This window comes from Melopsittacus undulatus, chromosome 5 (assembly GCF_012275295.1).
Source record: "Melopsittacus undulatus isolate bMelUnd1 chromosome 5, bMelUnd1.mat.Z, whole genome shotgun sequence".
NCBI classification, from domain to species: Eukaryota; Metazoa; Chordata; class Aves; order Psittaciformes; family Psittaculidae; genus Melopsittacus; species Melopsittacus undulatus.
Genome location: NC_047531.1, coordinates 48,999,764 through 49,023,437, shown reverse-complemented (window position 1 = coordinate 49,023,437; position 23,674 = coordinate 48,999,764). Strand labels below are relative to the sequence as shown.

Genomic DNA, 23,674 nt, shown 5'->3' with positions numbered 1-23,674 from the left:
GTTCCTGAATAAAGGTGTTGTTCCTTTCACAATGACAACAGACTCCTCCACTAAAAAGGTATCATCTGATTCAGTGTAGGGTTATACTGATTATTTTATGGCTTGTAGATCTTCTGTGTAAGCAAGAACTTGGAGTGAAAGTTCCCAATTGTATACTTTTTGCATCCTTGCAGAGACCTGCCCTTTACTCTGTATCAAATCAAATCCTGCAGTCTGCGTGTAAAAAAAGGCTTGTGACTTGCAGTGCTTCCATCTGCCCACTGCTGCCCACCTGTAGCACAGGAGGAGATGCTCCACCCTGCAGCACAGGAGGAAATGCTCCGCTAAAATCAAATACTTTATTAAGTGTTATGTGGGATGTCCAGGAGCAGGGGATGCTTTTGAAAAACCTGTACAAACCCGAAAGAAGTAATAATGACTGAGCTATGGTAGTGCACCTAGTGCACCAGGGCGATCTGACATCCCACAGGGCAACTAGGTGAACAGGAAGACAACACCGCTGATGTATTCCACAAGAATGTGGGGACAGGAACTCACCTGGAAAGGCAGGGATTGCAACAAGTACCGGGGTGTGGAGAGCCCCTGTCTCCGAGCTATGTGGGGAGAAGAAGCAGGGTGGCGGCGAGGGGGGGGGGGGGGAAGGGCAGAAGCAGATAGTCTGGGGGGGGTTTGGGGGGTGTAGCGCAGATTGCAACAAGTACCTGTGGTCCAAGAGAAGTGCTGATGATGATCCATGCGTCGCCATCTGTGGAGAACATACATCCTTGCATCATGTCAAAGAAGAGCCCAGCCTCTAGACACCCCGGCTATGCTAAACCCTATCCTTCTCAGCCCCTGGAAAGAACATACCCATACGTTCACCTATACTGTATTTTCGTTTTGCTTATCCCCGGACATCACCCACACGGAAGCGGCTCCCTGAAACTTCAGGCTGGTGAAGACCCAGTTCCCACAGAGTGTAAGTGATGGAGACCCGGTGGCTGCTGCTGCAGGTGCTCAGCGCTCCCAGCAACCGGGCCCGACCTGTCACGGCTCTCCGCTGTGCACGTCCCATCGCCAGGGATTCTTGGCGAGTGCCCGCCCGCTGGGCTGGGCCTTCCCGCGGGAGCTGAGGGCCCCGCTGTCAAAGGGATGCGCGGAGGTAGCCGCCCGCTCCGTCGGGCCCCCGGCCTGGAGCAGGGCCCGCCCGGCTGCACATGGGTGGTGAAGGGATGGAGAGCTGGGACTTCCCCTTGGGGAAAGCCGCGACGGTCGGGAACAGCACCGCCCTTGCTTTGGGCTGGAGCTGGGTTTTGGTGGGGTGGGGGTAAGGGAAGGGTAGGGCTCCCCGGGCCTTGCTCCTCCGCAGAGCGGGCACCTCAAGTGCTTTTCCTCCGCGGACTCGGTTTTGCACTGTCTCGCCCGGCTCCTCTCCAGGCACCCTGGGGTCCTCACCCGGACCTCGGCCCGAAGGGCGATGAGGGCAGCGGGGTGGGTGTTTCATCTTCCCGCAGGGCCACGGTGCGGGGTGAGCGTCGCCGGGTCGGCCGCTGCCTGCCCGTACGGGGTGCGGGGCGGTGGACGTCCTCTTTAGCAGGCTCTCCGCCTGTTCTGCGGTGTGGGGTTGGTGGTTGTGGTTGGGGGTTTTGCTTTTTTTGCCTTCTATTTTTTTCTCCCGAGGGGGAAAGGGAAGGGGGGGCTGTCTGGGTGTAGGGAGGCGAGAGGGGGAGAAGAGTGGAAAACGTTGGCTCTGTCCATGGTCAAAGTAATTCAGCTATAATCCCCCTTTCTCTTCCTCTCCTGGAGCTCTATTCATATTCTAATCACAGCTTTTCCTTCCCTAAACCAGCCACTTTTATCAGAGCCCTAGCTTTGCACTTTTACTTCCACTTCCAGCACATACAACCGCATGCAGAATAAGCAACTTTCTTTCCAGCCCCCCGTCCTGCCCCCTTCTCCCCCCGCAACGTGCTAACCCGAAAAGGGATCTTCGCATCCTTGGGCTAAAGTTGAACGGGAACGAGAGTTTGAAAACGCACCCTTTTGGTTCTTCGTTTCTTCTGGCCCCCACCCGCCTGCTCTCCTCCAGCCCCACCGCAAGCTCCCGTGGGGCAGCCGCTCTCCGCCGGCGGACAGGCCGTGCCCTGGCTCCCCGGAGCCGCGGAGAGAAGCACCGGAGCCCCTGCGGCGGGTCTGCAGTGCCAGCACCACTCGCCGAGGCACTGGCAGCTTCTCCCTGCCCTCACCCCCCTTCCCCTACCCACACACATCGCCCTTTTCCTTCTTTTTTCTCCCCAGTAAACTCAGATGATTTGGGAAGCTGTGCAGCTTCCAACGCCATGTGCCCGCGAAGGATCCCAACCCAGAGCCCACCGGGAGGAGAGGAAGGAGGAGGAGGGGAGCTCGGCCGCGCTGCACGCACACTCGGCAGCCCCAAAGAGCACAACCCCAAACCTCCTCCTGCCCGTTTGAAGATCTAAGCCAATTTTGATGTGGGGCTGTAATGAGGCGAGGACCTTGGGTGGGGGCTGGGGGAGGGAAGGGAGGAGTGGAAAGGCCGCTGGAACTTTAAATAAGAAAAACGTTTCTAATGCTCTAATAGAAGAGGGAAGTCGAAGTGTTGGGATTGCGTAGATCTAAGGCCCCCCTTTTTGGAGGAAAGCTTTTCTTATTCAAAACAGCATCACAATGGGCTTCACATTGAGCCTTGCCACATCCCCATCTGAGTAGCAGCCATTCATCAGGCTGGCTGGCCTATCAATGACATTTCTCCCATCAGGGCTTCTATAAAATGATGCTTTTTCCCATGAAACATCCGCAAACATTTTGACGGGTCTGGCTTTGCCCTGCTGGATTACGGAGTGTCCTCTCTCCCGCGCTACACCCCCCAACCCCCCCCAAACTATCTGCCTCTGCCCTTCCCCCCCCCCCCCCCCCCCCTCGCCGCCACCCTGCTCCCTCTCCCCGCACAGCTCGGAGACAGGGGCTCTCCACACCCCGGGACCTTGGGGCTCCCGTCCCGTCCATGGGAAGAGCATGCATTGCGGGTTGCTGGAGGAACCCGATATGGACTCCACAGGTAAGTCCTGCCCGTCCCCGTGTCCTGCGTGTGAACCCCCCCCCACCAGGCAGCGGGCTCCTCTCCCTCCTTAGGGAGGACTTTTCAACTTGACCGTGGCGGGGGGGCTGCCGGTCTCACCGGCCCCGCAGGGGAACGAGCCCGGGCCGGTGCAGGGCAGCGGGGCCGCCGAGGGAGAGCTCCCCCCGCCCCGGGCCGGAGCCCTGAGGCTGCACTTGCAGATGCGATGGAGCAAAGGGCGGTTTTCCCCCTTTCTTGTGTTTTTAGTTTTCTCCTCCATAGGTTGCCGGCCCGCAAACTCATTTCCTCGCCGCTTCTAGTTTTAGGCACTCGCTTAGGTTTGAGCGGAGCCTTTCAGAGGGGCGAGAACATTAGGTTCCTTAGGGGCGATTGTCGGTGGGTTAGGGCTTGCCCAGCACCAAGGCCTCCTTGTCCCACTGGCAGCATCGGGGCCGGACTGCTTTGGAGGGGAGTGAGTTTGGGGAAGGGCAGGGTGGGTTTCTCCCCCTGCACCCCGAAAAGAGCACTTGGCCGGTCCGATAACAGGACGGGAGAAGGGCGGCTGCAGTCGCACCAGCGAGAAGCCCCGGCTGGAGGCGACGGGGACTGGCGCAGCGGCGGGGCCCCTGGCCCCGAGGGCCGCAACCACCCGACGGCCGCCTGGCACGGCCCGGCCCTGCCCGGGGCACACGGCACGGAAGGGCTCCTGCTCTCCCGGGGCAGGGCCCAGGCCTAGGTCTGCCCAGCTCGCTGTCAGCCGGCGGCCTCCTCAAAGCACGGCCCCTTCTCTTTGGTTCCCTCTCGCCGGCTGTGCCCGTGTTGCCCTCAGTCTGTGGAGCTCCGTTCGCACCGCGCTCTGTCCCGCACGCAGGAGGGCAGGCGGCAGCCGAAACAACCTCCGCGGGTTTCATTTATTTTATAAGCACCGCAAAACACCCCTCCTCCCGCCCTGCCTCCATCCTGCTTCTCTCCTTGCCCGTCGGTCTGGCAGGGCAGAGCCTGGGGACGGTTCCCAACCTGCCCCCTCTCCTCCATCCCCGTGCCCGGCTCCGGTGCCCTGGGAGAGGAGATCAGGCTCCCCCTCCGCTCCCCAATGGCCGCGGCCGGCCGCTTCCCTGAGCTCCCCCGGGGTCCCGCAGCTCCGTCCCGGCTCCTCCAGTGCAGCTTGAGCGGGTGGGGACGGGGAGGCTCCGGCGTGGGACCCGCTTTGCTCTCATCCGCCCCGAACCCACCGGGGGCTTTCCCACCCCTCGGCCCCAGCGCGGCCCGAAGGGCTCTTTGTAAAATTCAGATATCGATTAAAAACAAAAGCAAAGCACAAAAAGGGAAGAGAAGGGGAGGGGAAGGGAGGCTGCGCCGGCCCTGCTCGGCCGCGTCCCCGGCGCACCGGGCGGGCTTTAGCCCTTCGCCCGCCACCAGCGACACCAGCCTGGTTTGGGCCACTTTTACTGCAGGGACAGCCCCGGGGGGACGGGGGGGCCGTTCTGAGGAGAAAGCGCTCGGCGGGGAAGGAATCGTTGTGTTCAGGTCCCGGCGTGTGCGAGAGGTACCGGGGTGTTAAAGCAAGTTGTCCTTCTGTCTAGCGGCACCGCCGGGACGGAGTTAGGGGCACTGTTGGCAACTTCTCGTTGTCGAGAGTAACGGGTCTTTAGGGAAAGAAGAAAATCAAACCCAACCAAACCAAACGAGCTCTGCGTTTTCTGTTCCTGCCTTCACAATTGTCCATCCTCGGGCTGAGCTCCCGTACTATTCGTTCCTTAAATTCAGTATGGTTATAATAAATGGCAGCGTGATTGAGTAAGTTAATATTAATCAGCAAACACTTTAGTCTTGCTAAACAGATGGCAAGAAAAGTGGAGCTTTGCAGTTGTCTTATTCAGACACCTTAACCTCCCTTTCAGAGACTTAATCCAATTAGCTTTTCTCCCGAGTTTCAGTTGTTATGTAAAGATCCGCTTTGCGTTATGAAGAAATATGGCTTAATTGAAAAAAAAAAAGTCATGTTTTAATTTATCCTTAACAGGTTTGTTTTATTTTTTTTTTCCCTAAAACAACGGGGTAAATAAAAACGAACCATCCGCGGCTCTAATTTTAGGGCAGGGGGACGCTTTAGTTCTCTCACCTTCCCCAGCACTGCCGTGCGCTTCCGTCGGGTCCAGCTCACGTCCCCCCACCCCGGCAGGGACCCTCGGGGGCTGTCATCAGCCTAAACCCATTTTGGCCTTCTGAGGGCCCGAGGACCCCCATTTCCGCCCAGCGGCGTGGAAGCGCTGGCAGGCGGCCGGCGGCGAACAGGCACCGGCAGAGGCAGAGTCCGGCTCCGACGGCTGGTCCCGGTCCCGACGCGGCCGCCCCCGGCGACTCTCGGGGCTCTTTCCTTGCCCGGCAGAGCCCGGGGAGAGGAGCACCTGCCCGGGGAGAGGCACTCGCCCTTCTCGGGCGGTTTGCGGCATCTCTCGTCTCATCGTTTTCATGCCGTCGTTAGCTCGGTAAGGCGCCCGCCCGACCCCAGGGCGTAGTTTGTAAAGCCCGTAACCCCCTCACCCTAAACCGGGCCGGGGCCGAGAGCCGCCAGGAGAAGCCCACAGTCCCCCCGGGGATCTCCCTCCCATCCCTTCTCTGTGGGGCACAAAGGGGTCTCTCCGGGGGACCGTGTATGCCTTCAGGGCTTGCAGGAGCGCGCCCGCCGCCTCCGGCCCTGACATCTCCGTGCCCGCTGCCTGCCGGGTGCTGGGCACCGCTGCCCCAGGACCACCCCCCCACACCTTTCCCTGTAGAAACCCACGGGGACCCTAGAAAGGGAGGGCATCGGCGGAGCGGGCGCTCGGAACCGGCACCCGGGGAGCGAGGCTTGGAGGGAGATGGCGAGTATTAATTAATAACGGGTTTCCACAGCCGCAGCCCCCCCTAGTGACACTGGCACTGCGGGTGCGAGGCGATGCCGGCGGGGGGGGAGGACCGGGACCGCGATGGGGTGTCCCTCACTGGGTGCCGCTCGCCGCCCGGCCGGATTCTCCCCACGCAGGACTCCGCCACGGGCTCTCGGGTGCAGCCAGAGAGGGAGCTGCTTGCAGGATGGGTACCTCGGGAGCTGCCTCACTCCCTTTCCCTGCCTCAGCACCCCGGGAAGCAGGAGCCGAAGGGAACGGAGATGCTTTCTTGGAGTGCAACTTTTCTGCGTGACTCCATAAACATCCCTGTTCGTTTCACTGTCGGAGCCAGGCAAAAACTCCACTGGTTTCAAAGCGCTAGATGGATGAGATCCTTGGATGTGGAGCTGAGGCTTAGGAGCTGATCCAAACCCCATTAAAATCAGCAGAGAGCCTTTCAGTACTGTCAAGGACGTTGGGATTAGGCCGTTAAAGCAGTTGGTGTGAATCATGAAAAACGTGTTCCAGTGCCCGAGCTGGGCACTTCGAGGCAATGGCCAGATTTCAGTCTATGTTTTTATCAATACACGAACATTAGGGCAGCAGTGGGTGACATTTTCTATGAGCTTGCCATTTAAAAAGGCTTTAGCATATAAGCACTGATTGAAGAGAATTAATGGCTTTCATATCCTGGTTCAGTTCATGAAATTGCCAATATTGATAACAAATACGTGAATGCTATTTCAGAAAGCTGTTGTGACATTTCAGAACATAAGTAGAATGCTGAAGCCTGTGATCCTAGAGCTCAGGTTTTCAGTCCAAATGGGTGGGTGGTTCTGCTGCTGAAAACTCTGCTTTGCTTATTGCAACACAGTTCACTAACAGGTAAAAACGAACTTGCTATTGGGTTTTTATCCTTGCTTTCCTGGAGTGATTTTCATAGTCCAGCAAAAATGTGATTTATTTTTGTTCCAGCAAATCAAAAAAATCTTTACTGTTCCAGGATTTGTGTTTATAAAGGATTTGTGTTTATAAAGGCTCTTACTTGCTGAGCAGCCTAGATGATCCAACAGTCCTTCACATCCTGAATTCGATGTGATATGGACATGCAAAAGAAACGCCACTGGTCCTTCGTATAATTCAACCCGACTGGTTCTCTTACATTATTTCATATCTTACAAGATTCCACACATGAAAGAAATGGAACAAAAAATCCCAAACCAAAACCCCCAACAAGATATTCTCTTTCCTGCTGGCTGCGGAGTTCCTGCGGACAGTGTTTGCGCAGGAGGGCCCGATCCTTGGCAGCTCCCTCTGCCGCCAGCAGCAGCAGAACTGGGAGCTAAAGGCGAGCCCCAGCACTGGATCAGCTCTTCGTTCCTGAGGGGTTTTAATAACCTTGTAAAACCCACAGGGATTTTCAGAGGTTTGTAAATTGCTCAGAATTACCGTGAACTCAGAAGTTTATCTTCTAGGTTTGACCCAGGGGGAAGAATGATTTTATGATTTATTTGTCTGCTAATGAATTAATTCTAAAGTACTTAGGGAGGGGGGATTGTGGTACTTTTCCCTGCTCTGCAATCTGTTATTTACTTGCAGTAAAGGTCTTTGAAAGCATGGAAGTAAAAACCTAAAACAAACTTTGGCAGAAGAATAGCCAATAGTAGGAATCTGTTTCATTTGTTTAAGTGACTGTTTAGGGTTTACACTCCCCAAGATTTTATTTGGGTAAAACCCTCATTAAAGAAGGGACTCTGGATTCAGAGGAAACTTTTGCCAGTGAGGCTGTAAAGAAACCTGTTGCTTCAGCCGGTCTATCGGTCGCAGCTGCACCTTTACTGCAGTTCAGTTCTAGTGACAAAAAGATCTCAAAGTTCCCAAACCATTTTGTGTTAAGATACTTGTGGTGTTCTTGGAGCTGTCCCACACAGAGTCACCGGTACAGTATCCTGCTTCCATCAGGGCTGCTGGCTTGCTTGCTGCTAGAAAACAAGGCTGGTTTTCAGCCTCTGGTGCAGTGAGTGTACAGGCAATGGAGAAGGGTAGCATAGCTGAAAAATCTGCAGCATCTCCAAATGTAAACACCTTTACATTTCTCTAGCTTAGTTTGCAGGTGGTTTGCAAGTTAGGACAGCCTAAGGAGGTGCATCCCTTGTGATACTATTTCTCTAGGTAGCAATAGGATAAAATCGTGTGATCACTGAAATCTGGGTAATGAAGAAACACCAGTACCTCTTCAGATGAAGACATTTAAAGAGGTGGCATTAAATACAGCTGGGGCTTGATGGTTCATGACAATGCCTTTAGAGCAGCAGCAGGCTGTCCTGTAACTAATACAAATATAGGGTCAATCCTTTGGGAATACTTGATGTGACATCCAAGTCCAAATAATTAGCTCACAATTCCGGCAGCACTGAGGTTTGTGAATTTTCTGAGTTCACTCACTCGTCTGTTTCCCCACATCTGGGCTGGGTTTTCTATTTGTCTCATTGTGTCTCAAAATGAATACCCCGTGCGATCCATCCCTGCTGGAGCTCAGTGCCCCAGCAGCTGAGGGGATTTGATTGCTAACATTCTAGTTAGGAAGATGGATAGAATAAAGGATATTTGATGGCTGAGTGATCCTATAGATAACAAGTGTAGGAAAGAAGAGTACATGGTGATGATTAAGCTAGTGTAGGCCTCTGTAGGTTTGTTTAATGTCTGTACTAAAACCTTGCTTACCCATCCTTGGAATTGTTTATATATGTTGGAGAGTTTCTGTATTTAATGCTGGGACACCATTTACTGTCAGAGACAGGTCCTGATCTTGCGATAGCTCCACAAGGGAAACACCTGTTGAATTCCATGTGTGTGCCTTGGAGAAGGCAGGTGCCTAGGGTTAGCCCATAATGATCCCTCCCAACAGCTGGGGATGTGTAATAACTTAATTGCAGCTATTTTACATAAAGAACTAGCAGCTATGGCCTCTCTTCATTTACATTTATTTTCTCCCAGGAGGTTTGCAGCAAGAGCAGTTTATGAGGTATGAAATACTAGCCATGGTCAGGAACAGTACTCAGAGTCCATGGTGAAGTCATTCCAGCTTGCTACAAGAGCTATGGTTTTGTTCTCTGTATATAAAGAAGAGTTGGGTTAAATACTTCTGGCCATTCTTCCCTTCCTGATAACTTTGAACTCAGGAGAACTGGAGAGAGTTAAATAGAACCTTGGCTCTCGCTGCACCCAGTAAGAAGAACAAGCTCATTTGCAGCCTAAATTGCCTCAAGACTGTAACACGGGGCTCAGTGCTGTCTCATTTCCTTCACTTCAGCTACAGTTAAGCACTTTGTTTTCTTTTATTGGTAAGTGAACTTAATTTCTCTGAGAAGGAGTTTGTTACAGGAACCAAGGAGCTGATTCACAGCTATGAATGATGGCTTTGCAATTAATTAGCAGCTTATCCTGAGCATTTTTGCGTGGGATCCAAATATTATAGTAATGGGAAGCAATACATTTTAGATAGATGGAACATTCTTTGAATGAGTGATTCCCTGAAATTTACAGCCATGGGAACCACGAGGCATTAATTGCAGAGCAGCAGGCTGGGGATGCATGTTGGGATTTCACTCGATTTTTAAGCTTGCTGTAGTCTGATGCTACCGTCATCACTCTGACAAACTTTCTTCTTGAGCTGTGGATGAATCCCATGGCATTGACTCAAGCACTTAGAAACACAAACCCCTCTTCTGTAGGGGTTGTAGTTTGCTTGCTGAGATTGTAGTTAGAAAAAAATGAGGTTTGCCTGGAAGTAAGGGCTGCAAGTTCGGAGGGTTGGAAACTGTTGTCTTTTTAAGGCTACTGTCACTGGAACTACTTCTGATTGCTCACCTTTCCTTTTCCTTTTTGTAGATTTTCCCTCCTGAAAATAACACTGTCAGCCTCTCCTGATGTCATTTTCCCTGTTTTTGCTACTTGCGGCAAGTATTACAGACCCATTAAGTTGGGGAGAACCCATTATGTGGAAAGATTTCTGGTGTGCAAATGCAAGTGTTCAGACAAGACCCCTAAGTCAACACAGAGGCACGAGTTTCTGGTCTTGTATAGATCTGTAAATTCAGATCTAGTTTGTGCTAATCTTGTAAGGCAATAAAATATCAGAAATGCTGCTGCAAGGGGAGTTTAGAAGTAGTGAAAAAACAAAAGTAGGGATAAATACAGACGCCACAAAGGGCAATAATAGAAGGGTTTGCATACTTTTTTTTCCCCACCCCTTCCCCTAGAATCCTATTGATTACTTTACTATTTCTGAAGTGCTAAAACTGCCACAGCTGTAGCTGTGGGAGGGCAGTATGGGTGGGGGGCCAGATTGTTAAGTGGAATCTCAGGAGTGGTCATCCAGTGCTGGGAGAAACCACCTGTGTTCCTGAGCTGGGTCCCCCATGGTGTCAGCAATGTATACCTAATTTGAAAGGCCCTACAGAATATCCTTTCTATAACCCATGATGCTTCCCAGCATCTTGTAACAAAGGTAAAAGCTGCTGCAAAAGACCAAGAGCACCTGTGTGTGCAAGAACAAGCAGAAAAGGCTGTATGCTTGATTGTAGTCTTGAAGAAACAGGCCATTTGTTGATTAAAATTCAGGGATGGTCATAGGAAGTAGACCAAATCCTATCCTTTAAGGGGAGGGTGGTGGGGGGAGAATTCCTCAGCCACCTGACTTACGGGGTTCCCACCTCTTGTGACGTGCAGTTTAACCATGAGCATGTGGCAGGATGTCCTAATTAAGCAAAAGAGTGTTTAATGCTCTTGGCTTCTGCAACACAGCTTGTAGGTGCCCTGCTTCTGGCTGTTGCCATCTCTGATGCTCAGAGGAATGTAAAATCCTTCCTGTCCCTTTACTGCCTACAGACCTTGAGCAACATGAGGAAACAACAATTCCTGGCTCAAGGTGTCAGTGACCTGATAGACAGTGGAAAAAATGTGGTGCAAGCAAATGTGGAAGTGGAGTCCTGTTCCACAAGTGCTACGTGTCAGGGTACCGCAGTATTATGCCATTCTGTGATGGGAGATGCCTGCTCCTGTGATGGGTGTTCCCTGGATGTGTGGGCTCATGGGGTGGATGGAGGAAATGGACTTCACTGCAGAGCCTCACCCACCCTCATCACAACCATTCAGCTCCAGGTCTCCATATGTCAGGCCTGGCTGAGCAGTGGGTCAGAGATTTGCTGGCTAACATGCTTGGCATGTTGGTCAGCAGGAGAGGAGCTATGCCCAGTGCTGTGTGTGAGACAGAGATCCCATCAGAGACAGATGTAGCACAAGAGCCAGAACAGGAATCCTCATGCTGAACACAACAGGTCCACAACACATGCCTTGTGTCCATAAAACACTTTCTTCTGGGCCTCTCAGAGTTGGGGATAGAATGTGCTATATTTTACTTATCCAGGAAAATTTAGCCTTATGAGAGGCTGTGTGCAAATGGCACATTTGCTAAGTGACATCTTGTGTTTGCTTGCCAGCCTGTGGCCCAGCTTTTCCTCCTGGGTGCTCACCTTGTGACACCAAACACATTAACTCATAGGAGAGCTGCTTACAAGACCATGGAGGTCCACAGCAGAGCAAGGCACTGCTGGGTGAGATTTACTCTGTGCCTTATGCAGGCTGAGAGCAGGAACACCCAGCAGGGTGCTCTGCTCCTCTGTAAAGTTCACCTTCCTTCCATCTTCCCAAGCGGTAGCAATAACACATCCCACTAGTCATATTCACTGGCTAAGCCCAGGTTTCCCAACTTTGGAGCTCACATTCCTGTCCTAAACTCAGCCACAAGCACAATACTGGTGAGGGGGCCCCTCTAATGCAAACATTTTTCTTTAAATGAGTAGTGGTAGGGGCAGCAAATGGCCTCCATTGTAAAGAGAAGGGGAGAACTGGGGAGGACTGCATTTACGGAGCAGTTTAATCACATGGATGGAGCAGCGTGTTCACCTCTCCTCCTTGCTGGGTCATTTCCACTTTGAGCTCTGCAAACAGACTGTCTATTGAGCAGTTAGTATGCAGTGCTGAATATTCAATACTAGACTCTTGTTTTGGTGAGTCTCAGGCAAAAAAAAAGGAGGAGGAAAGAAGACTTCTCTCTTTTTCTCATGTTCCCTCCCTGAGTTTGCTTTGCGCATTGTTCAGAGGAGACTGGAGGCTCCTCAGAAAAGCCAGGCGCCTAGTTTCATAGCACTTCGAAGGGGAGGGAAGAGACAGTGTAGAAGGGACTAAATTAATACAAGGTTTCTGAATCTGTAAGTCTAGGCACATCGGGACTGAGTGAAGACTTTCTGACAAGCACATTGAGGCTGTAAAACAAACAGCATGGAATGCATGCTCTGCATACACTGAGTAGTTCTGAGAGGTCTTTGTGGGAGTATGTTATGATGGTTTTTTAATGTCCTCTCTGCTACCTTTGGTATGCAGATATTCTCTGGTTGCATTCTGAGAGCTGAAAGGAACAATGCCATTTGTTTCTGTCTGGTATGCCATATCTGCTCACAGAACGGTTGTGAATAATGTAATGGCTTCATCCTTTGGTGGCAGAGAGAAACAGCTAGATTTGGAATAGATACTCATAAAGTGAGGAAAAGTGGCCACCATTTGAGTAAGTGTAGTGACTTTTTCCTTAGATTCATACTCTTACAGTCAAGTGATTTTCTTACTGCTATGACTGTGTCCTGACACCTGAGTTTTCCTTGCATGTGTGTATCTGCCTGTCATCTCTTGTTTTTTCAGTGTGCCTGACTGGATGTTGTTTCTAATGAGAAATATTTACCATGGTCCCATTCCTTCAGGAGCTGACCTTTTTTCTCCTGCTTTAAAAGACCTCCTCCTCTATGTAGTTACTTTCTTTTCTCTTGCCCTTTATTTCTGACCATGCCCTTTTCTTTGTCATTCATTCTTTTGTTCCCTTTCCTTTTCCTTTTCACCTCCTTTCCAACAACCAGCCTTCTCCCTCTTCTCTTGCCTCCCTGGGCCGCACAATCAGTGTTTGGTGTATCTCTCACTCCTCTCTCTCATCTTTTAATTTTGACATCTTTGTGGGCCTGTTTTACTCATGTACTACTGTTTAGGTGCCAAATTGTCCTATTTGATGGATTCATTGGCTCCTGAGACCAAGAGAAGTCCTTCCTGGGTACTTGATCCAAATCCTGTTTCTTGTTGAGTCACAACCTTCCTGTTCAGCTAAATGACTCCAGCCTTGTGCACTCGTGGAGCTGAATGAAGGATGTGAGGGCTCCATTTCTTCTCATGCACACTGGTTAGCTGAGGGACCGTAGTAGTAGTAGGGAATGTTTAACACAAAAGCTAGTGAGCAGAGACTGCTGTAGGGTACAAGAGATGTTGCAATAAGTACACAGAAATTAAGGCCTTGTGAGCTGTCTTGCATGTCTCATATTAATTCTATATCATAAGAAACTAACGAAATCTGGGACAAAAAGACATCAAGAGACTAGGACCTTTATTCTGGGAGAGGATACAACTGGCAGTAATCAAGGGACATGTTTTCATTTCCTTGGAAGGAAACATTGCAGCTAAATTGGAGACAATGATAGCATTTACACTGGTTCATGCAGCAGATCCTGAAGGCCTGAGGATCTGTAACACATCATGTTGTGGAAGCATGAGGGTACACTTTGCTATATGCAGAGCTGGTGCTTAAAAAGCATGTGATTGATGTGTGTGATTATGTTAGTGGTGAACACATTGGCTGCATGTGGCATAGCCGTGTAAGTTAATTACCCTGGGAGACCTGAATTGGTTGGATACTGATGTCACTGGCTTAAATGATCCTAGATGAAGGTGAGGAAATGTCACTGCAGAACCAGGTGAGGTTCTCTTTGCTGTTAAATGGAGGAATGGCCTTGCTGAAGCAAAACCCAAGTGGTTCTTTACTGGTCTGGTGAAACTTACTTTTCAAAATAAAATGATAGATAGCATCTGTGTGACTGTTAACATGACTAAGTTAACATGCATACCGAGTTGGAAATGAGATAGCAATATCATACGTGATTCCAAAGAAGGGAACAGATCGAACTTCAGAAGTCATCTCTGATCCAGGTTAGAGGCTGCCCTAAATGCCAGAATCAATATGCAGGAGGAATTTTGTGTTCTAGGGTACCTGAGGGTGCTTGATCTACATTTGGGATGCAGCTTCTTAATAAGGAATATTATTGACAGGGTACTGTCAATAGTTTTCAACAAAACTATCACATTTAGATCAACTTCTGCATAATATGAAGGGCAACAAGAATGCAACATCTCATAAAGACCAGGTTTCCTACCCAAGTATTTTAGAAGAGTTAAAAGATGATTAATTATGGTGCTTTTTGTTATATCAGTTTAAACACAGCATGACTATGTTTGATACACCTTTTCAAATAGATTGTCAAAAAAACAGTAATAGGAGCAAAAACCTGGCTAAGCACAACAGAAGAGCTCTTACAGGTTCAAGAGAGTAATTCTCTGCATTCTTATATCAGGGTGAGTCTTACAAGGCTTCACCAGAATCATGAGTCAAAGAAAAAGAACAAAAACATTCCTGCCAGCAACTAGTAAGTGCCCTGGACCAGTGTCCATTAACTCTGAAATAGCTCCAAGAGAACTGTATGCCAAGAAACGAGAACAAAAGAAAGGACAACAACAAGAGTGCCTGACATTTTCCCCTGTTGGAAATGAAATAAAAAGTTAGATTAGCACACAAACCACCAAGGTATCTGGCAGCTTGTCAGGGTAGCGGCTCTACCATCTGCACCAAGGCCACGTGTCACTGTCATCCCTGAGGAGCAGGTCTCCTGAAAGAATGGAAGATGGCTATGCAGGACCAAGGAGGACACTGGCATGATTTCCTGTGGAGCTTGAAGATGTTCCTGACAGCTCACACGCAGACTGAAGGATACATGCCTTGCCAGCCAATGCACTGAATGAGGCCACGAGGAGCAAAATGAGGCTCTGCATGGCAGGTCTTCCTTGATGGTCGAAGGGGAGCTGTTTTGTGAACTAAGAATGTCTATGTGATGGAGTGACCAGAGGGAACAGCAGCTCGATGATGCCCCTGATACGGTCTCACAAACCTTTCATTTGACAAGAGAGAGGAGGGAGATAACATGACCTATGAAAGCAGAAGTCTTAGAAAGCCCTCACATGTATGATTCGCTGTCCCTAATAGCTTGTTCTGCTTGATTTTAGTTGACTTGGATAAGCTTAACACCCTCCATGGGGTGACTGCTGAGCCCTGTCTTGTTACAGGCACACAGCTGTTCATGACATTGTGCAGAGGCCAAGCTAGAAGATGTTGTTCAGGTCTTGGTTTTACTGTAGACTGAGGTTTTGGAGGTAAGGTGATTTTTTGTTCACTTTCTTTCAAGCAGTGTGGCTCTTTAAAAGCTTTGAATGTGCTGCTGTAGCCAGCCCTTGAAGCACTCCAGCAGCATTACACTTCCGAGGTTGGAGATGTGTCTGTAACCAGGAATGGTGCACTGCAGGGTGCAAGAGAGAGTTATAACATGAATCCTGCTTCTAGTCAGAGCAGACGTTAAGTGCAGCAGGTACTAGAACAGGCTTTTAACAGTTTGAGGGTCAGATTTCAGATTTATCTCCTTTTTGTTACCCCTGGCAGAAAGGGATAGTCTCTTTTGCCTTTAAGTGACTGTTCTAAACTAGCAATTTGTCTTCTAAGTTGCTATGGCCAATTTCTCCAAGACATTGAAGTGTTATAAAGTGTAGTTTTCACTTGCACCAAAGAAAATATAAGAGAAACTGGATAATTATTTTTGCTTTACTTCCATTCATACTGCAGTTAGAAATGAGGTTTGCAGCGTACTAAGGGATAGTCAAAGAAGACAGACTGGTCAGATGTTATGAATTTAACAGCTGTAGCAGCTAGAAATTCTCTGTCCATGACAGTTGTGCAACACAGCATGAGTAGAGGGGGTTTTGGGTGGTAGCATGTCTCAGACTATGTTTAGCAAGATAAGCTTTGCAAGGAAAAGCCTTGATGGATCATGTAGACCTTGGTATTTCTTTTGAGACAGGCAACAGAAGAAGCTGTCAGGACACTGATGGTTGTCCTAGAAAAGATATAAGAAATCATCCCATCAACTCTACTGAAAAGGAAATGATAAATATGATATCTGGTCAGTACCATGGGCTAGCAAACTGGTAACAGGAGGTTCCATGACCTTCAGTCAGCCTCCTGAGCTTTTGAGGTACTGCTTTCACCCGCTAAATCTGCTGTTTGCAATCACTTTCTTGTGACCTAACAGATCAGATGAGCAGCTAGGCAGTATCGATGGCCAGTTTGGTACTGAGAAACTTGGCAAAGAGATGCTGCAATAAGAGATGAGTAACTCTTCCTTCAGAGAACAATGAACAAATAACTCAGAGGGGTGCTAAGACTCTGTATGTGTGACAAGAATCCCTCCTCTGTCACAGGAACTAAAATTAAGTCTGTCAACACTTCTGAGTTGATTTTTCCAACAGGTCCTTTTGTAAATCCACTAAAACTCGGTGGTCCCTTTGTGTTTGTATTATCTACATTTCCTATACTTTAGCTCACAGTTATTACTTTTTTTCTACATCTGCCTTGAGAAACTGGGAAAAAAAATTACAAGAGCATCCATGAACAAAAATGAGGGGTTTGACTGTTTGAGCTGCACCATCCAAGTTGGTACGTGGCTTGGGTAGTGGTTCGGATCCTGGCACATCTTTTACTCATTCCACTGATAACTCTGTTTCAGTGACCAGCAAACTTCTGTGGAGGAAATGCTGGTCCATGTGCAGTCACTAAATAATTATCATGTTTGTTGATAAACTGCTTTGGCATTTGGAGTATGTGAGCCAGTCTACAGCTAAAGACATGAGACGGATTTTCCTTAAACTGCTAGGGCTGTGATACAACCACATCCGGATCAGAGGATACAGCATAACCAGAGAAAACCAGTGCTGCTAGTACTACTGTTGAGTAATGAGGCAATGAAAAATACAGCTCAGATTAGGTGACCACAGTGTTCTGTTCTTCCTGTAAAATCTCTTAATCTCATAGAATCATAGAATGGTTTGGGTTGGAAAGCATCTTAGAGATGGTTGCAGTGGATGCAACTAGATGCAGATCCAACTGTCTGACATGGGCAGGGACACCTTTCACTAGACAAGGTTGTTCAAACCCCCATTCAGCCTGGCCTTGTGGCTGCCCCATCACTGGCAGTATTCTCTGGGCAACCTGTGCCAGTGTCTCACCACTCTCACAGCAAAGACTTTTTCCCCTAATATCTAATCTGAATCTCCCCTCTGTCAGGTTAAAGTCATTCCCCCTTGTCCTGTCACTAGCTGCCCTTGCAAAAAGTCCCTCTCCAGATTTCCTGTAGGCTTCCTTTAGGTACTGAAAGTCTGTTTCAAGGTCTCCCTGGAGTTTTCTCCAGGCTGAATAACCCCAGCTCTCTCAGCCTGTCTTTGTAGGAGAGGTGTTCAAGCCCTCTGAGCATTTACATGGCCCTCCTCTGGACTCACTCAAGCAGATCCATGTCCTTCACACCTGTTGAGATGTCTTTCTTATGTCTTCCTTCAGGACACACACATGCCCACAGAGCTGCAGCTCTGGGAATGCTCACTTCCCAGCTGTGTGGCACAGCCACTCTAGCTGCTTTTGCCATCCTGCTTGGGTGTCCAGCAGGACACAGTGGCTCTTAAAGGCCAGAAGAGGCTGTGATTGCAGGTTTTGCTAACATTGAAGCAGCTCTTATCCCTCCTGGCAGAACAGCAGCTGCAGAAGCCACCACCACCTCTTCTTTCTGTCTACAGAGTGGAGCCCAGGTGGCTCTCACACTGCTCTTGCTATGGCCATGCATATGTAAGAGCATTGAATGCTTCATTTTCTGGACTGCAAACATGCTAAGCCAATAACTATTATACAAACAAGAGGGAGTAATTATCTCATTAAATGTACTGGCAGTACACAGGTGCCTCTACTGTATTCTCCCACCTCAGCCTTTCAGAGGTGTCTTCCAGGAACAAACCCTTCCTTCTGATGGATGCAATGTGTGAAAATAATTGGTCAAAGATTTATGTTTTTAAAGTTCATGCTTCCCTTTTCAGGCAGCTCAGGGAAGTTCTTTTCCCTGAGCAGCTCTCATGTGTTTGACACTCTTTCAGGGAGTCCCAGGCCTGCCTTCCCAACTTGGTGTTTGAAGCATCATACAAATAAAAATATGATGGTTAGTGTGAAGAGAAGGAGCTTGGTGGGGGTGAAGGAGACCCATGCAGGCCTCAGCTCTGCCAACTTTTCTTTATTAAAAAGGCTCAGTTTAATCTCCTGTTGCTAGAAGTGTGGTGGGCACATTTAAGGAAGAAAAATACTCTCATGCTTGAGGTTCAGAGGATGTGTCAGTGTTAGCAAGATTAGGATCAAAGAGGGAAGAGGCAAAATGAGGGTGAGAACTATTTCCATAGTTGTTTTCAATCCATCTCTCAGCAGTTCATTTGGAACAATTTATATTTTTTTGTTTGTGTCATAATAAGTTGTTTGGTCAGAAAATTGACACTGGAAAAATTCTTGTAACTTGAATAACTATCTCTTTTCCTTCACGTTGGAATCCTGAAGAAGATACAAACGTGTTTGTAGTCAGTGGTATACAAAATTATACAGTGAAAATTGTAATGCTGAGGGATATTGTCATGTGCTTCATTCTAATTAATTTTTGATCATCGCAAAATTAAATAGATGATGTAGCATTTAAAGGGGCATCTTCCAAATACCACTAACTGCACTTTATTTGTATTCTTTCCCAACAAGGTTGTGATGGTTTCCTTACTGTGTCACAGTAACTAGATGTGAAATGCAAAGTAACCACATTTTACTGCTAGATATTAATTAATCTATTTATTTTGCCTGGATGTCTTTTGGCTAGTGCTAGAACAACTCAGGGTACAGTATGCTGGGGCTCAGGGTGGGAAAGAGTCCTAGAGAGCAGAGAGGGGGAATGCTTGAGAGACTGAAAACTCAGTGAGTAAAAATACATCCTTTGTGAGACAGGGTATGCTTTCTTTTGCTCTCAAAAACACTTCCCTCCAGAAATATAGTCATTGTTATCAGGTCTGATATGCACTTCTGCTTAGCCACCACCTAAACTCTCCTTTACTCCATGGCTATTCCTGGTGTGAAATCCTGTTTATGGAAAGTTTGTGAAGTCCAAGAGCAATAATTGAGGCTTTGATCACACAGACCCTTCCATACTGAGTGTCTCAAATCTTGTCTAGAACAGTGCTGTACAGTGTGATTGGCATCAGCCTTGGGAGCAAGTGATGAGAACTCAGCCTGGAGACACCAGGGTTAGCCATGGGTCTCTTCCTCCAACTCTGCAGCCAGACATCCTGGGGCAGACCCCAGAGCAGATGAGCTCTGCAGCCAGACATCCTGGGGCAGACCCCAGAGCAGATGAGGGGTACACCCTTGTGTCATGGAGATGAGGGCATTCAACATGCACAGGGCTCTACGCAGTGTGTTTGTTACACTGGGACAGGATCTAATGGTGTTAGCTCTAGAGGAACTTCTAAAAGACAGAATTAGCTTTGATTTTTTTATATTGTTTGCCTCTTTCTCTTTTTTTATTGTTCATTTTTGTTTTATTTTAGGCAGGTGCTATCGTATCTGGGATCTGTGGGTGTCTGAAGGAAGTATTTTAAATTTCAGCAAAACTGTGGTTATATTTTCTTTTATACTTGAAGGTGTTCTTTATACTGGGAGTTAAAAGATACGTACAAACTTTTTTGTTATACAGTTAAAAATATCTACTTATTGAGCGAAGGTATTTATTAGAATACTTACATCACTTACATCATAGCTAGTTGGTTTTGTTGCATTTTGTCATCTGCCAAATCATTTCACAAATTTGCCATAAATCCCTGACATTTTTGCTCAAAAGAGTTAGTTTTCTTCATTCTTTCCTGCCAGACAGGTCGTGTATCTTTTCAGGCTTGAAGAATTTCTATCAGCTATTTAAATGCAAGGCCACAAAGACAAAGCCAGACTTGGACTGCAGTGAGCTGAACCAGGGTGATTCAGGACCAAAAGAGTTGCAGTACATAATTAAACAGTAACGGTGCCTTACTCCAGAGACTTTATATCCTGCGGTGTAAACCGGTTGTTTTACTGATGAAAAAGGGGTATATGTGCAGCTCCCATAGAGAGTGTGCGAACAAGGATGGTGAAAATTGTCACTGAGTGATACTTTAAAAGTTTTTTCCCTACTACTTAGGCAGGGAACATGGCTAAAGATGGCTGCTGCCAGTTCCCTGCAGCCGAGGGAAGAGGATGCATCCCAGCTTCCCAGCTCTCGGTGCTGGGAGGAAAAGAAAGGGCAGAGCTGGGCATCGGTCTCGCCTTGGTGCTAATGGCAGCCGCCTTTGCTTTTACTCCCTGCAGCTGGGCTCAGAGCCAAGGGAATTATATACAGCCGTGGCTGTGCACTGAAAGGAGGAGGAGGAGGTAGGGTAATCTTTCTCAAGGCTTCTTGCACCTCTGATGTTGTCCTCTGCAGCAAGTTTCTCTTCACCTTGTAGTAATGATCCAAGCTCCTGTCCCTCAGCTCACAGTGTTTGAATGGGAAAGGAGAAATGGTATTAGCTCAGTTTTAGGGCAGGAAAAAAAAATCTGGCATGAAGCAGCAGTACCGTTCTGTTGGCTTTTGGACAAGGAGGTGATACACCCCCCCATCCAATGCAGCTGAGCAGTATGAGAGGGGAAAGCCTTAAAGTTAGAGCCACTGCAGGCTTGGGGGTTGGTGATGGAGCAGGAGCTGATTAGACAGCACAGTCCTCGCTGGCAAGTTTTAAGTTGCAGTTTTAGCAATGTGAAAGTGATTTTTCTACAAGGTTGTGTTGAATCCAATGGGAGAAGAAATAGCCTGAGAAAAATCTATTGACAACAAGAGCTATTTTTGCTGATTTTCAGAGAAGTACCTCAAAGGAGCAGGCTGTAGAGGCAGCATGGCTGGAGGCTTCTTATGCACAGGGCAGTTTTATGGTGAATGAGAAAGGCGCACATAGGGGCGTGCTTGTATCAATGAAGGCAGGACTGAAAGCATTTTCCTGCTCAAATATGTGGGCAAGGGAATAGCCTTTTCCTGGAAAGGAATAGCCTTGAGCTGCCTCACACCTCTCTTATGCTGCCTGAAAACAAGCAGCACAGAAAGCAATGGTACCTGGAGTCTCTTGGCAGGGCCTGGAAATCAACTCTGAAGGGCTCTCAGCAGACCCTTTCTGAAGTCCTATGCAGATGCCATTGCCCTTTTGTTTGTTTGGCAATGGAGAGTGTGAGGAATAATCACAAGCTTGTGCGGGTTAAGAAGCATTTTTCCCTGTGGGATGTTTTGCACCATGACTATTCATGTATTAATTATTGGCGTCTGGTGCTGAAGTGAAGTCATACCAACTTTCGCCTTCTATAAACAAGATGGGCAGCTTTCCCAAGACACTGGGTTTCTGCTTTCCTTTCATGCCTGTGGCTGTGATGGTCTTTGGCTGGACAGACAGCTGCCTGCGCTGTGCAGGTAGCCTGATGTTTTTGGGGGGTGGCTTAAGGAAAGGAATTTGAAGCCATTTCCATGTCTTTGAAGGTTTTTCTGGCTCTGGCAGTTTGCTGACAGTGAGGCCTGTTTCCCCTTATTTCTTGTGCATCTCTTCACTCAGTGGGATGGTTTCCTGTTGTAACTTGTGAGGTTACCTTGCAGCCTTCCCACCTAGCCATTCTTTACCTTGCTTTGACCACAGGGAGCTCTGTGAGCGCAAGTTCATTTCTGCCCAAGTGCATGCCCTTGAAAAATAATCTTCTGAGGAAAGTCAGTCTGTTGTGGCAATATCCAGGGACTTCAGGCAAACTCAAGGACTCGTATTTCAGTCTTTGTCCAAGGAAACGTATAGGAAAGTGCAACTTTTGCCCTGAAGAACTGCAATGGTAAATTCTACTGGGCCTGCTTCATCCTCTAAAGTCATCAGGGGATGTATGTTATAGCTTACAGAAAACATCAGAATCAAATCAGTAACACTGTACTTCATGTTGCTGATGTGAATACATTGGAAAAAAGAAAGGACAGGAGTAGTTGAGTACAAGCTGTGGAGTAACAAAGGTTTGAGCAGCTCAGTAGCTGCTGACTTGCTGCATTGGACTTGTAACAGTGTGGAAAAGATCTCAGTAGGGCCTGGGATGATACTAGTGTGAACGAGGCCGTAGGACTGGACTTCAGAGAGCACAGTTTAAACCCTGCTGTAACAAAAATTCACGTGAATGATTGATTTTACACACGTTAAGAGTTCTTTCAAAAGAAAAAGTAGAAATACTCAAGTACGTAAGCCTTTGACAGACTGAGAAATTAATGTAATTTATGTGTTTCAGTTCCCCACATGAGATTATATATTTTAATGTATCTTGTGATGGGGAGGGGAGAGAATATCCTGAGGAGCTCTGTTACATGCATGGAAGTGTTTCAGCCTCTGTCTTTTCAAAACAAACAAACAAAAAATGAAACTAAAAAGCAACAGCTAAGTTTGAAAGCAAGAAAGGATTTTCTTGCCAAATTACCTCAGACAGAGCATGTTTGAACAGAAATGCTACAGCACACCATCTGTTGAAAACTGATGCTTTGTTTAGTTTTATGCAAAGACAAGCACAAAAAAAGAGCATCTTTGTTCTTTTACAGAGAGTTGGATTGAACGATGTCTCAATGAAAGTGAAAACAAACGTTATTCCAGTCACACCTCTCTGGGGAACGTTTCTAACGACGAAAGTAAGTAACTTGTCATTCATTTAAACTGAGTGTGAATGTGTCCAAATGCTAATTTCCTGCTATATAAGTTGCTGCCTCTTGGAGATATTTTTAATACCAAGCAGTTTGAAGAGTCAACTCACTTGACACATCCAATAATTTCAGTAATTTATTTTTTTTTCCTGGAATATTTGCTCTTTTGCATTATTGAAAATTAAATAACATTATCTGTTAGCTAAAGCAACCAGAATAATTTGTGTGTCACTGAGTAAAAGTTGGATGACCTCTAAAATATGCTGTTAGTACTAGCTTAGGAGTAAAACCATCTGTTTTGCTTTTCACTAGTGAGCACCGTGTGGTTGAAATGCAGGAAAAATTGTGCTGCTTTTCAATACTACTATACAAAATCATATGTATAAACCCTTTATTTTAAGAATTAAGTGTTAATTGGATTAAAAGAATTAACATTAAATCATGATATGACTTCCTTTTTAGTCACTGAGAAGAAACATCTCTAAATCTGCTTGACTGTAAAATAGTTACTTTTATCTATTCTAGTTATAGCAATTTTAGATCTTGGTTTCTAATAACAGGTAATTTAAAAAGATCCCAAAATACCTTAAAATAACCTAATTGATTCTTTTGTAAATTTTAGGACAATTTTCAGTTTATCATTTGTTGTCCCTGCTCATGAAATTTCTATTCTACTTAATTTGCCCAAAGCAAAATACTTTTCATGTTAGTTTTCCTCTCTGCAGTTAATACGTTAGTTCAAGTTACAAGACATTAATGCAGACTGAATTCTTCAATTCAGAAAGACTCACATTTTTTATGATATTCAAGCACCTAAGCTTAGAAAATGCATTTTTAGTAACTTCTTCATTGCTGAGTGCCCCTTTTTTCATTTTAAGAGAACTACTTCATTTTGATGTCACAACAAAATTCACATGCCTTGCAGCACAGTGCTT

General features: G+C 47.4%; 1 protein-coding gene across 1 annotated transcript in view; it reads left to right on the top strand.

Moving 5' to 3' along the window:
* Nucleotides 1–2,963: 2,963 nt before the first annotated feature.
* RFX4 (regulatory factor X4) overlaps nt 2,964–23,674 on the top strand; it is a 91,966-nt gene continuing 71,255 nt past the window's right edge. Inside the window, exons 1-2 of the mRNA XM_005150423.2 lie at nt 2,964–3,058; nt 22,641–22,727. Of these exons, the coding sequence (XP_005150480.1) occupies nt 3,016–3,058; nt 22,641–22,727 (130 nt within the window). The 5' untranslated portion in view covers nt 2,964–3,015. The remainder of the gene's footprint in view (nt 3,059–22,640; nt 22,728–23,674) is intronic.